Source organism: Callithrix jacchus, chromosome 5, assembly GCF_049354715.1.
Source record: "Callithrix jacchus isolate 240 chromosome 5, calJac240_pri, whole genome shotgun sequence".
Classification (NCBI taxonomy): domain Eukaryota; kingdom Metazoa; phylum Chordata; class Mammalia; order Primates; family Cebidae; genus Callithrix; species Callithrix jacchus.
The window spans coordinates 120191500-120205425 of record NC_133506.1 but is presented as its reverse complement, the minus strand read 5'-3'; the positions used below and the strand labels follow the sequence as shown (position 1 = coordinate 120205425).

The 13926-nt window shown below is 52.6% G+C and overlaps 2 protein-coding genes across 12 annotated transcripts in view; one reads left to right on the top strand and one right to left on the bottom strand.

Moving 5' to 3' along the window:
- The window catches only part of GRB7 (growth factor receptor bound protein 7), a 76429-nt gene extending 65984 nt beyond the window's left edge, over positions 1-10445 (bottom strand). For 7 of the 11 annotated variants that reach the window (XR_013535924.1, XM_078374339.1, XM_078374340.1 and 4 more), the window contains exon 1: positions 3984-4020. The gene's annotated coding sequence lies outside the window, so the exon portion shown is untranslated. Of the gene's footprint in view, positions 1-3983; positions 4021-4244; positions 4409-10356 lie in introns of those variants that run through there. The other 4 variants (XM_054257095.2, XM_008997495.5, XM_008997499.5 and 1 more) reach the window with 2 other exon arrangements.
- Positions 10446-12476: 2031 nt separating this feature from the next.
- On the top strand, positions 12477-13872 carry MIEN1 (migration and invasion enhancer 1). Its single transcript, XM_002748527.7, has 4 exons — positions 12477-12602; positions 12715-12812; positions 13262-13338; positions 13421-13872. The coding sequence occupies exons 1-4, from the start codon at positions 12514-12516 to the stop codon at positions 13502-13504; spliced, it is 348 nt and encodes a 115-aa protein (XP_002748573.1). The 5' UTR covers positions 12477-12513; the 3' UTR covers positions 13505-13872.
- The last annotated feature ends 54 nt before the right edge of the window (positions 13873-13926 follow it).

Genomic DNA, 13926 nt, shown 5'->3' with positions numbered 1-13926 from the left:
ACGAGAGAATTCAGACCTCCTGACCTCACACAGTGGTTAGGGTGCCCCTCAGAGTTTACTTAGCACCTCACTGCTCTAACTGGAGTTTCCCTGAAGCCCTTAGGGAAGGATAGAATAAGCCTCATTTTACAAAAGGGGACACCGGGTCTCTGAGAAGGAAGCATTCTTGCCCTCAGTCACGGGTGAGTCGGGGTAGAACCTGGTGTCTGGACTCCAAGTCCAGTGCCATTAGTGTTCTTTCTGTTTCTGTTTTTTGTTTGTTTGTCTGGTTGGTTGCAGTGGCTCCAACTTGGTGTGCCTGCCACCATGCCCGGCTAATTTTTGTATTTTTAGTAGAGGCAGGCTTTTGCCATGTTGGCCAGGCTGGTCTCGAACTCCTGATCTGCCTGTCTTGGCCTCCCAAAGTACTGGGATTATAGGCATGAGCTACCACACCCAGCCCTAGAGCTCTTTTTTTGAGATGGAGTCTCTCTGTCACCCAGGCTGGAGTGCAATGAAACCTCTGCCTCCTAGGTTCAAGCGATTCTCCTGCCTCAGCCTCCTGAGTATCTGGGATTACAGGCACGCGCCACCATACCTGGCCCCCAGTACTCTTTCTTTAGCACAAAGTTGTTCATGAGGGAGCCGTGGTGGCTCCGGCCAGTTGTCCTGGCGCTAGGAGGCGAGGCTATGAGTTCAAGGCCAACCTGAGCAACATAAGAAGCTCTCATTCAATAACCAAAAAAAAAAAAAATTTTTTTTTAAAGTTGTTCACAAAAAGAGCTGAGGGTCCAACCACCACAAGCCTGGTGGTCACAATAGATTTTACCACCCACAGACTAAGGCCCACTCCTTTGCCTCCACAAGTGGGCCACTCACTATGCCGGGTTCTGCCCCGGGTTTTTCCAGCGCTTTGTTGCCAGACCCAGTTGCCAGAGCCTGTTCGTACTTGGCAAAGTTTGGCCTGCCCAAGTGATGAGTGATGCAGAAGGAGAAGGAGGCGGGGAAGGATGGGAGCCAGGAAGGCAGGAGGGCTGGCTCGGCTGCAGTGCAAGGGAGAGAGCAGGTCTGGGGTGGTGGGGACCTAGCCCTAGCAGCCCACAAACCTGTGTACCCTCCCAGGCCATCCTCCTGCCCAGCTCTTTCCTGAAGTCCCAATGCTAGAGTCACTTCCTCTGAGAAGCCTTCCTAGCTTTCCACATTCAGACTGAAAGACTCCCTCTCAGTACCCTGTGGGGACGCATCATCCGTCACTGTGCACCTGTCTTATCTGCCCACTTGTCTCAGGGCACCTGGTAGCCCCAGCCAAGGCCAATCTCTCACCCATGTCTTATCACCTACAGGGGCTGCTCAGACACTCAGGACCAGTAAAGACAGGAGGGTGGCAAAGGCGAACCCTAGAGGTGAAGGCGGGGCTGGCCCCTCCTCCGAAGGAACCCAGCAGACCCCTTTTTCTGGGCTGAGACCTGGGAGAACCTGCAATCCCAGCCCCCAGCCTGTTCTCCAAACACTGGGCCAGTACTATAAGGCCACTTGGGGCACCTGGACTGTCCCCTCAGGATGGAGCAGGCACCTGACCCTTCAGTGAGGGTACTAGGGGACTTGGGGGACAGGTGAGTCAGGGCAGGAAGGACAGCACGGCCTAGGGCTCTTCATTCAACCTTGACTCACCACACAACTTCCTGGCTTAGGAGAAAAAAAACAGCCCTGCCTCTACCCTCCCCCCAACTCCCCAACCCACTGGTAGCCGGAGAGAAATGGGGGAGGCAAGGGGCTGGGAACAGGATGGGGGAGGAGAATGTGGGTCCTGAGGCTCGTCTGACGTCACCTCCTCCTCCCTACCCTTGGCCTAGCTCCAGGCCAGGTGGGACCCACGATCTGCTCTCACCCCCCAGTCCCAAACCACCACCTGGCCAGGGAGTCCCTCCCCTGGGAGGGAGAGAGGCAATGCCCGGCCTGGATTCGAGAGAAGCTGGCATCCTAGCGGTGCCCCTCCCGACCCAAAGCATTGCTCGGAGCTCCTCCTGCCCTGTGTCTGGGGTCTACCAGGTCTCACCCTGCTGCTGGGTGCCCCAGCACTGGGAAACACATCTGGCCCAGGGGATGAGGCTCCTTCTGACACATTCTGCTGGGTGTCCCGGCCAGAGAGGTACCACAAGAGCACTCAAGATGCCAGACAGGACAAAAGGCCAGGGAGGGGCTCAGGGTCCTGCCAGGAGGGTCAAGACACACCCACCACTCACTGGCAAGAGACCAGCACCTCAACACCAGAACACACTCCCCCACTCCCACCCTGTCTAACCTCTCCAAACAGCCCTGGTGACTTCATTCCAGGCTACAGGGGGCCACACCTTCCACGAAGTCACAGACTAATAGTGGGGTGGGAGAGGAGTAGAGAATTTGGGAGGGCAGTGCTTGGAAGGGGTTAGAAGTGGATTCGAATCACATTAGCACCTGGCCTCAGAGATCAGAGAGGGCCAGCCCAAGGCTGGGAAGTACCCTCAGATCCACCACCTTGTTTTTCAGCCCCTTCTAAGGCTGGAGGCCAGTGGGATCGTCAAGACCAATGGCCTGAGCAGGGAGGAGGAAGAGGTCCGTGCCGTGGGCCTGGCAGCTCAAACTGAGGCCCCAGGAAAGCTTCGGTTGGAAAAACTGATGCCCAAAATCAGTATGTCCCCTCAAGGAGGCCACTCCAGCCATGGCTTTCCAGCTGCCTCCTCCCCTAGTGGCTCCAGCCCCACCCTCGTTCCGGTCCTCCCAACCTCCTTGTTTACTTCCTGAATCACGCCCCACCTGGCTGGCCCTAAGGGAGGGTGGCAGGGCCCAGCGTGCAGGGCCAACCGAAAACAACCCTGCTTCCCAGAGCTGGGGGAAGGGCTGGTGGCACTGAGGCCGGGGTCCGGGGCCTGGATGCTGCGGGAGAGTCCCAGTCCCCACAGCATTCCAGCCTCGCCCCCACAGGAGAGGCTTATAACCTTTTAGGGTGCAGGGCCCAGGTGAGAAGGTTAAGAAACCCCAGGATGACTCGGAGAAGGGAGGACCCAAGACTCTGAGGCCCGGCCCACTCTCTCACTCAGGAAAAACACCTAATGGGAGAAGGCGGGGCAGATCTTTTAAAGTTGAATTCGGGAAGAATGCTGGAGTGTCTGTGCGGTTAATCATTACAGGCTGCCCGCCTCCGGGAGTCCCCCACCCCGCACACAGCAGAATATCAGGAGAGGAGAGAGCAGAGTTCAACACGGGCGGACCAAAAGAGAGCCTTCCTGGGGGGCAACGCGGCTGGGGAGGGGTTACACCTTGCCGGCAGGTGCATTCTATGTCCCCAGTCTGCCAGGGAGACCCAGACTGGGAACCAGGGTCTCTCTCTAGCCTCATCAAGCAGAAGAGACCATCTGCCACCCCCCACCCCGCTCTCCCCAGGCCCCACTGCACTGCAGAGTCCCCCATCCACCCCTCAAGCCTTCCTGCCCACCTCAGGCAGAAGCCAGGAGGGTCCCCGCCCCACCCGGCCTGCACTTTCCCATCTGAGGGCCGGAGACGCTGTTGCTGAGCAGCGCATACAATTTGGAGAGATGGAGCCTCAACAATTTAGAGGATCCCTCTCCTCCACTCCCTCCAAAGTGGAGGGGGCCCTCCCAGCAGCCCGAGGAGACGTCTTAGAGACTTGGAAAACCCAAACTGGGGTAAACTGGGCGAGCCGGGCAGTGAGGGCGGCTCTCTCCGGGTGTGCGGGGAGGGGCTAGTTTCAGCGGGAAAGCCAGGTTTGAGGAGAGAATCAAGTCTTCCTTCCCATTCTCAGCTGCTGGCTGCTGGGAGGTGTACAGGGAGGGAACGAGGAGGGCTGGAAATCAGGATGGGTACGAAAGCGGGCGGGCGGGCGGGGAGGAGGGGGCGGGATGGGAGATGGGCGGAAAAGAGAAAAGTGGGAGACCCAGCCTTTCCCTACTGGCCCCCAGACCGGCCGTGCCTGCCCCCAAAGGATGAATGCCCGTTTGGGTCCTTACCTGAACCCCAGGCGTCAGGACACCCGGCTGGGATCACGTCTTTAGGGAGCGAGACGCCAGGCCCTTAACTACCTGTCCCCCTTCGGCCCCCGCCCCGGGCCTGACATCACCGAGCGGGGGGAGGGGGAGAGCCAGGTGGCCTCCAGTCCGCCCACCTGGGCCGCCGGCCAGTTCAGCCGGAAACGGGCACAGCCTGGGGCCCTGATGCGGCTGGGGGTTGCCTGGCAAGCTGTCCTCTGAGACCGATCTCGGTCGCCTTACCTGGAGGAGTCCCAGCGGCTGTAGCAGGACACCCGGTCTGAAGTCTGGCTCTGTCTAGGAACCTTCAGATGCCTGGATTTTATTTCAGATCCACTCTACAGGTGGCAGGAGGGTGTCCCGACTTCAGATGGAGAAGTCAGGGGCGGGGGGAGCCCTGTGTGTCTAGATTCCAGGCCCAAGGAAACTAAAATTATCTTGGGCAGATGGGGGCGGGTCGGGGGAGGCGCCTGGGAGGAGGGCGGAGACTCCCTGACACTCTACCCAACTGGGATTGTTTTTGCCCTTCCTAGCCTGGCAGCAGGTGCCAAGGGAGGGTGCAGGTGCCTGGGAGAGGCGGGGAAGACAACCAAAGAGACAGCACCGAGAGCGAAGATCAAGAGTCCCGACCACCTGGGAGGGAGAGGGAGGGCCTGGGGGCTGCAAGGTAAGAAGAACCACTCCGTCCACTCTTCCCCAACACCCTCCGCAAACCTGGTCTGATCATTAGCCAAGCCAGGGGGCCCATCTACAGCTCTGGTTCCCACCCCCTGAAGCAAAAAGCATCCTGCCAAGGAGGGATGCCAGCCAGGGGGTTGCCCAGCAACATGGCCAGCCCCTCTACCTGCAGCCACCCATTCCATGGTGTCTGCCCCCTGTCCCCTTGGAGGCACCCATGGTACACCCCCACACACACAATTCTGAGCAAAGTCCAGAGTCTCAGCTTCCCCTTTAAAATTGAGGGGGTTAGGCAGGGTGGCACAGTGGAGGAGCCATAGTGATCTGCAGAAAGCTGTGGCCTGGGCACCTGGGGATTCCTCTTAGAGGGATCACTGTGGCTCTCTCACTCAGCAGTAGGCAAACACAGGGTACTTGGGAGAGGGGCTGGGAGGCAGAGATCAAAGGCTGCGGCCACCACCCAGCTTGATGTGGGTGACAGGAAAACAAACAATCCCCTGGGCGCTGGGCGCCGGGCGTGGTGGCTCACGCCTGTAATCCCAGCAGTTTGGGAGGCTGAGGGGGGGTGGATCACAAGGTTAGGAGATCAAGACTATCCTGGCCAACATGGTGAAACCCTGTTTCTACTAAAAATACAAAAACTAGCCGGGCGTGGTGGTGTGCGCCTGTAGTCCCAGCCACTCAGGAGGCTGCGGCAGGAGAATTGCCTGAACCCGGGACGGAGGTTGCAGTGAGCCGAGATCATGCCATCGCACTCCAGCCTAGGTGACAGAGTGAGACTCCATCTTCAAAAAAAACAACAAAGAAAAAACAATCCTTAGGGGGATAAGAGGTCCACCCTGAGGAAGGACAGAGGAGTGGCTCCTGCCTCAATTTTCTCCAAAGTTTTCCTCAGAAAACTGGTAAGAGTGAGCCAAGCAAAGAAGTTGGGGAGGAGGCAAGTTCTCCTGAGCAGTTTGTGCAAAGGCGGAGTAGATAATTCACTCATTCATTTATTCAACTCTCTGTTCAGTACCTACCATATGCCAGCCCCATGTTTGGTGGTGGGGATACAGGGGTAAGCAACAAAAATAGGCCCTCAGGGAGACTGATGTTAATCAAAGAATCACACAAATAAGAAATGGCGGGTGACAACTGCTGGGAGAGTGACTCACGTAGGGAGTCAGGAAAGACTTCTCTGTGGAGGTGACAGCTGAGCAGAGGAGAAGCTGGCTTGCATGAGAAGGAGGTTGGAATCAGTAGATGGGAATTGGGAAGGAGGCCACAGTCCCCAGCGAGGAAACCAGTACCAGAGCTCTGGGCAGGAGGGAACGCAGCAGGCAGAGACAGAGTGGGGCTGGAGGAGAAGGGAGGCAGCAGAGGCCACACAGGTGAAGCTGGACAGCTGTGGAAGGTATGAAGAGAGGCAGCTGTCCTTCTGCAAATGTGGCCTGTGACACACCTGCCTCCACACCTCCCTAAACTTGTGTGAAAAACAGATCCTTGGGCTCCTCTCCAGCAACTGAATCTCAGTCTCTGGGGCTAAGACCCAGGAATGTGTGATATTGACAAGCCCTCAGGTAGCTGTTCTGCAAGCCAGATTTGAGAGCCATCCATCCTGTTTGTCCAGATGCGTAGGAGTAGCAGTCAAAGGCCAGACCCTGCAAGTTGTATTTAGACTTGAGCAGAAGCACAGAGGAGAGGGCACATTGACATTTTGGAAAGATCATCCTGGATGTTGAAGCCACACTCAGAGGGCTGAGTGCTGAAGGAATCAATTATACGGCTTTCTGGAGGGGGAGGAACTGTGTGGACAAAAAGCAGGCCTGGGGTTGCGGGGGAGGGAAAAGGATCCATAGTAGCAGGCACCGGGACTCATGGGAGGTGATGGGGCTGTTCTGTATCTTGGTTGTGGAGTTGGATGCACAACTGTGTGTGTTTATTAGGACTCATAGAAAGGCACCCTCAATAGGATGAAATTTACCGTGTATGAGTTGTATCTAAATTCAAAAACAACAACAATAAGGCCGGGTGCGGTGGCACATACCTATAATCCCAACACTTTGAGAGACCAAGGCAGGTGGATCATGAGGTCAGGAGTTTGAGACCTGGCCGACATGGTGAAACCCCGTCTCTACTAAAAATACAAAAATTAGCTGGGCGTGGTGGTGTGCACCTGTAATCCCAGCTACTCGGGAGACTGAGGTAGGAGAATCCCTTGAAACCAGGAGGCAGAGGTTGCAGTGAGCCAAGATCACGCCACCGCACTCCAGCCTGGGCAACAGAGCCAGACTCCATCTAAAATAAATAAATAAGAACGTGTTTATAGGTCAGTAGAACAGAATCCAGAGTCCAAGAAGAAACCCTTACATTTCTGGTCAATTGATTTTTTACGGGGTGCCAAGACAATTTGATGGAGGAGAGGATGACGCTGTGATCAATTTGATAGGCCAAAAGATGAATTTAGATCTTTTGCTCACAGGATGCATTAATAAAAAAAGAAACTCAGATCATATACCTGAATGTAAGAGCTAAAACCATCTAACCTCTAGAAGAAACCATGGGAAATAGTCTTCATGACCTCGGGTTAGTCAGAGAACTTAAATTGAACAGCAAAAGATAACTGACAAGAGAAAAAAACTGATGTTAGACTTCATCACAATTTAAAATTTTTGTACTTCAAAAGCCACCATTAAGAAGAGGCCAGGCTTGGTGGCTCACACCTTAATCCCAGCAGCGCTTTGGGCAGGTGAATTGTTTGAGCCCAGGAACTTGCGACCAACCTAGGCAACATGGCAAGACCTCATCTCTACAAAAAATATAAAATGTATCTGGGTATGGTGGTGCAGGCCTGTATTCCCAGCTACTTGGTGGGGCTGAGGTGTGACAATTGCTTGAGGCTGCAAAGCTGAGACTGCAGTGAGCTGTGATTGTGCCACTGTGCTCCAACCTGGGTGACAGAGCAAGATCCCGTCTCAAAAAAAAAAACAAAGGAGAAAAGAAGTCAGGTGAAATAGATCATGCCTGTGGTCCCAGCACTTTGGGAGGCTGAGGCAGGCAGATCACTTGAGGCCCAGGAGCTCCAGACCAACCTGGCCAACATAATGCACAGGGCCTGGCCATCTCTACTAAAAATACAAAAAATTAGCTGGGCCATGGTGGCACATGCCTGTAATCCCAGCTACTTGGGAGGCTTGAACCCGGGAAGCAGAGGTTGCAGTGAGCCGAGATTGTGCCACTACACTCCAGCCTGGGTGACACTGTGAGACCCTGTCTCAAAGAAAGAAAGAAAAAAAAAAAAACGAGCCAAAGATTGGGAAAAAATAGTTGCAAATCATATAGAACCATATATGGTTGTATATATTTTGGTTGGCAATCAAAATATATAAAGAACTTCTACAAATCAATAATAGACAAACAATCCTAATAAAAATGGGCAAAATACTTGAATAGATGTTTCTTCAAATAATATGTATATGAATGGCTAATAACTACATGAAAAGATACACAACATAGTCATTAGATAAATGAGAATTAAAACCACAATGATATACCATGACATGCCCACTAGGATGCTTATAACCAAAGAGAAAGAAACAAGTATTGGTGAGGATATAGAGAGACAAATCCTCATATATTGCTGGTGGGGATGTAAAATGGTGCTGCCACTTTGAAAAACAGTCTGGCTGTTTCTCTTTTTGGTTTTTGTTTTTTGTTTTTTTGAGATAGTCTTGCTTTGTTGCCCAGGCTGGAGTGCAGTGGCTTGATCTTGGCTCACTGCAACCTCCAACTCTGGGGTTCAAGCAATTCTCCTGTCTCAGCCTCCTGAGTAGCTGGGACTACAGGCGCCCACTACCACACCTGGCTAATTTTTGTTTTTTGTTTTTGAGATGGATTCTTGCTCTGTCTCTGGAGTGAGGTGGCAAAATCTCAGCTCACTGCAACCTCTGCCTCCCGGATTCAAGGGATTCTCCTGTCTTCGCTTCCCAAGTAGCCAGGATTACAGGCATGTACCACCACACCCAGCTAATTTTGTATTTTTAGTAGAAACAGAGTTTCTCCATGTTAGTCATGGCTGGTCTCGAACTCCCGACCTCAGGTGATCTGCCTATCTTGGCCTTCCAAAGTGCTGGGATTATGGGGTGAGCCACCATGCCCGGCCCCTAATTTTTGTATTTTTAGTGGAGACGGGATTTCACCATATTGGTCAGGCTGGTATCGAACTCCTGACCTCAGGTGATTTGCCCACCTCAGCCTCCCAAAGTGCTGGGATTACAGGCATGACCCACCGTGCCCCACCCTGGCCATTTCTTAAAAAGCTAAACATTAGCCTGAGAAAATGGCAAAACCTTGTCTCTACAAAAAATACAAAAAAACTAGGGGGACATGGTGGTGCATGTCTGTAGTCTCAGCTATTCAGGAGGCTGAGGCAAGAGGATAGCTTGAGTTCAGCAGGTCGAGGCTGCAGTGAGCTGTGTTTGCACTGCTGCATTCTAGCCTGGGCAACGGAGAGAGAGTCTGTCTCAAAAAAAAAAAAAAAAAGTTAATCATAAACTTACCACACAATCCAGCAGTTCTACCCTTAGGAATCAACCCAAGAGAAATGAAAACACGTATCTATACAAAGACACCTAGATAAACATTCATAGCAGATTATTCAAAATAGACAAAAACTGGAATCCTAAATATCCATCAACTAGTGAATTAAGCTGGGCGCGGTGGCTCACGTCTGTAATCCCAGCACTTTGGGAGGCCGAGGAGGGTGGATTACGAGGTCAAGAGATCAAGACCATCCTGGTCAACATGGTGAAACCCCGTCTCTACTAAAAATACAAAAAATTAGCTGGGCATGGTGGCACGTGCCTGTAATCCCAGCTACTCAGGAGGCTGAGGCAGGAGAATTGCCTGAACCCAGGAGGTGGAGGTTGTGGTGAGCCGAGATTGCACCATTGCACTCCAGCCTGGGCAACAAGAGTGAAACTCCGTCTAAAAAAAAAAAAAAAAACTAGTGAATTAAGAAACAAAATGTGGTGTAACCACACAGTGGAATACTACTCAGCAATAAAAAAGAACAAACTACTCTAGATCCTACAGCATGAATGCATCTCAAAAATCATACTGAGTGAAAGAAGCCAGAAGCTAAAGACTACATAGTGTATTATTATAGTGTATATGAAACATCCAGAAAAAGCAAAGTTAGAGACAGAAAGCAGATCAGTGGTTGCATAGGACTGGAACTGGGAGATAGATCGACCAGAAACAGGCAGAAGGAACCTTATCAGGTTGACAGAAACGTTCTGTAATTGGAATGTAGTCATGGTTAGGCAATTGTACAAATCACTGAATTCCTTCCTTCCTTCCTTCCTTCCTTCCTCCCTCCCTCCCTCCCTCCCTCCCTCCTTCCCTCCCTCCCTCTCTCTCTTTCTCTCTCTCTTTCTCTCTCTCTCTCTCTTTCTCTCTTTCTCTCTTTCTCTCTTTCTTTCTTTCTCAGCCAGACCGGTGGCTCACATCTGTAATCCTATAACTTTGGGAAGTCTAGGCGGGTGGATCACTTGAGGTCAGGAGTTTGAGACCAGCTTGGCAAATAATGTAAAACCCCCATCTCTACTAAAAATACAAAAAAAAATTAGCTGGGCATGGTGATGGGCACCTGTAATCCCAGCTGCTCAGGGGACTGAGGCAGGAGAATCATTTGAACCTGGGAGGCAGAGGTGTTGTAAGCAGAGATCCAGCAACTGCACTCCAGCCTGGGTATCAGAGCAAGACTCCATCAGTCTCTGTGTGAGGCATCTCAGCAGAACACATCTGCAAGGATGGATAATTTTCTTCAGGCTCACAAATCACAGGCGTGGGTGAAGATTCTCCACAGTCGGATGCTTCAGAGCAAGGCAGGCTTTGCGAACAAACTGAATTCATACTCATTATTATTGTGGAAGAGGAGGAAAAATTTAAGACCTGGACTGGAAAAAAGGCCAAGGCAGCCTTAAGACTTTTAAATCACGGAGTTTTCTTTCTTTCCTTCTTTTTTTTTTAAGACACAGTCTCACTCTGTCACCCAGGCTGGAGTGCACTGGCTCACTGCAACCTCTGCCTGCTGGGTTCAAGTGATTCTCCTGCCTCAGCCTCCCGAATAGCTGGGATTATAGGCATGCGCCACTATGACCAACTAATTTTTCTATTTTTAGTACAGACAGGGTTTTGCTATGTTGGCCAGGCTGGTCTGGAACTCCTAACCTCAAGTGATCCTCCCACCTTGTCCTCCCAAAATGCTGGGATTACAGGCATGAGCCACCATGCCTGGCCTGGTTTAAAAAAATTTTTTTTAATTTTTTTTAAATTTAAAATTAAATTTTTAAATTTAACCTCAGCCTCCCAAAGTGCTGGGATTACTCACAACTGTAATCCCAGCACTTTGGGAGGCCCAGGCGGGTGGATCACCTGAGATCAGGAGTTCAAGACCAACCTGGCTAATATGATGAAACCCCCATCTCCATTAAAACACAAAAATTAGCTGGGCATGGTGGCTGGCGCCTGTAATCTCAGCTACTCAGGAGGCTGAGGCAGGAGAATCGCCTAAACCCGGGAGGCAGAGGTTGCAGTGAGCCGAGATCGTGCATGCACTCCAGCCTGGGTGACAGAGCAAGACTCTGTCTCAAAAAAAAAAAAAAAAATCGAGTAGTCTAAAGGGACACTAGAGTGGGTGGTGTGACACCAGAATACCATAGCTGTACTGCAGGCAGGGAAAAGGCAGCGAGGACTTGCGTAGCCTCCATTTCCGGAGCTGCAAAATGAGAATAATGACACTAGCCCCGAAGTGAGAGGCTGGGATGAGAAGGGGATGTGCAGTAACTGATGGGGGCACAGATCTTGAAGAGCATCTACGGTTCTCCAGTGCAGGAAGAGGCAGTTGTGAGACTGGAAAAAGCAGTTTCGAGCATTGGGGTCAGAAACACTTGTTTATATAACTACAGGGCGGTTTCAAATGCCATCATCGCCAGGCTTAGTGGCTCACACCCATAATCCCAGTGCTTTGGGAGGCCGAGGTGGGTGGATCACCTGAGGTCAGGAGTTCAAGACCAGCCTGGCCAACATGGTGAAACCCTGTCTCCACTAAAAAATAAATAAATAAATACTGGGTCGGGCACGGTGGCTCATGCCTGTAATCCTGGCGCTTTGGGAGGCCAAGGTGGGTGGATCACCTGAGGTCAAGAGTTCGAGACCAGTCTGACCAACATGGTGAAACCCTCTCTACTAAGAATACAAAATTAGCCGGGTGCGGTGGCATATGCCTGTAGTCCCAGCTACTCAGGAGGCTGAGGCAGAGGAGAATCGTTTGAACCTGGAGGCGGAGGTTGCAGTGAGCTGAGAGATCGTGCCATTGCACTCCAGCCTGGGCAACAAGTGCGAGACTCCGTCTCAAAACAAACAAACAAGTGCCATCAGCATGTTAGAGAGAAAATGTCAACTATTTCATACATCAGCCACACCCGCCCCCATCCCCAGGATGCCTGCCCCACCACTTTCTCTTTCTTTGGCAAACTAAAAAGTGCTTTGCAGTCTGAGATTGTCCATTAGAGTAAATGAAGTTATAAAGTCCGGCGGACACCTGGAGTGGGGAAGCCCGGTACTCCGGGAGCCTGAGCCAGGGAAGTAGGGTCTGGACGGGTCCTCCCAGCCGCTACCCAGGGTGAGAGCTCCGGAGCTGCGTTACGAGGTCAAAACGTAGCAGTGGCCGAGGCCTGCAGGGGGCGCCCAGAGGCCACGCTCGGCCCCGCCCAGCTCGAGGCCTCGCCCCGTCACGTGCCCGCGGCGCGCGTCACACCCGGAAGCAGGGCCCCGCGAGAAGCCGGCAGCGATGAGCGGGGAGCCGGGGCAGACGTCCGTAGCGCCCCTTCCTGGGGAGGTCGAGCCGGGCAGTGGGGTCCACATCGTGGTAGAGTACTGGTGAGCGTCTCCGGCTGAAGGGCCCCACCCTGGTCCCGCGGGCTGGACGGAGGTGGGTCTACGGGAGGCCCCACCCCCGAATCCCCAGCCCAGCCCCATCTCTTCTCCCCAGTGAACCCTGCGGCTTCGAGGCGACCTACCTGGAGCTGGCCAGTGCTGTGAAGGAGCAGTATCCGGGCATTGAGATCGAGTCGCGCCTGGGGGGCACAGGTGAGGCTCAGGGAACACGTGCTGAGTCAATCTATGCTCTAAATCCCAGCTCTCCCGCTTTCTAGCTCTGACATTGGCTGCTTTATGTAAAGTGCCCGCAGTGCCTGGCATATGGGAAAATGTCCAGCCAATATGAGTTCCCTTCCGTAGGTCAGGGGGGTCCCAGAGGAGGCCTGTAGAGAAAAACCAATTAAAATGTAATTGTGCAGGGTTGGAGGGGAGGGGTCCTTTATTGAGTGTTGTTGGGGACACACATGTGAGGCCTCCCTCAGGTTCCCTGGAGTTAACCCAGGGTCGGGGAGTGGCTTAAGAAGCTACAAATGAGTATCCAGTGGGACTGATGGGGGACTTGAAAGAGCCTTTGTGGTCAGAGGACCCCTTTGGAGGAACTCCTGACTTCTGCCTGTGTTGTCAGTGTATTATTTATTCATCTGTTGATTTCTTACCAGGCGCCTTTGAGATAGAGATCAATGGACAGCTGGTGTTCTCCAAGCTGGAGAATGGGGGCTTTCCCTATGAGAAAGATGTAAGTATTTACAGTGTTGGGAGGACCTCTGGGTCACCTACCCCAACAGTGCATCCTGCCATTCTGCATCTCTATCTGCTAGCTCATTGAGGCCATCCGAAGAGCCAGCACCGGAGAACCCCTAGAAAAGATCACCAATAGCCGTCCTCCCTGCATCATCCTGTGACTGCACAGACTGCATTCCTGCTCTGCTCTGGGGTCCAAGTCTTGGTCTCCCCTGTGGTCCTTCTGGGAGCCCCCCCTGCCACTTTCCTGTACTTAGCTCCTTAGCAAAGAGACCCTGGCCTCCACTTTGCCCCTTTGGGTTCACGGAAGGAATAGATGATTCCATGATGTTGGGGGCAGGAAAGAGATACTCTCCACGGACACTTCCTCAGCCACCTTATACCCTCTTCCCAGGATAAGTGCCCACAAAAGCCCAGTCCTCTCTCCAGCTTGGTAATACTTGTCTGATGCCACGGTAGATCTTATTTATTCTCCCCTAGTCCAGTGCAATGTCAGCTATTGGCAATAAAGTGGCACTACAAACACTAATGCTAACCAGTATGTGTTTTTATATGTCCAGTCTGGGAACATGGTAGGGCACAG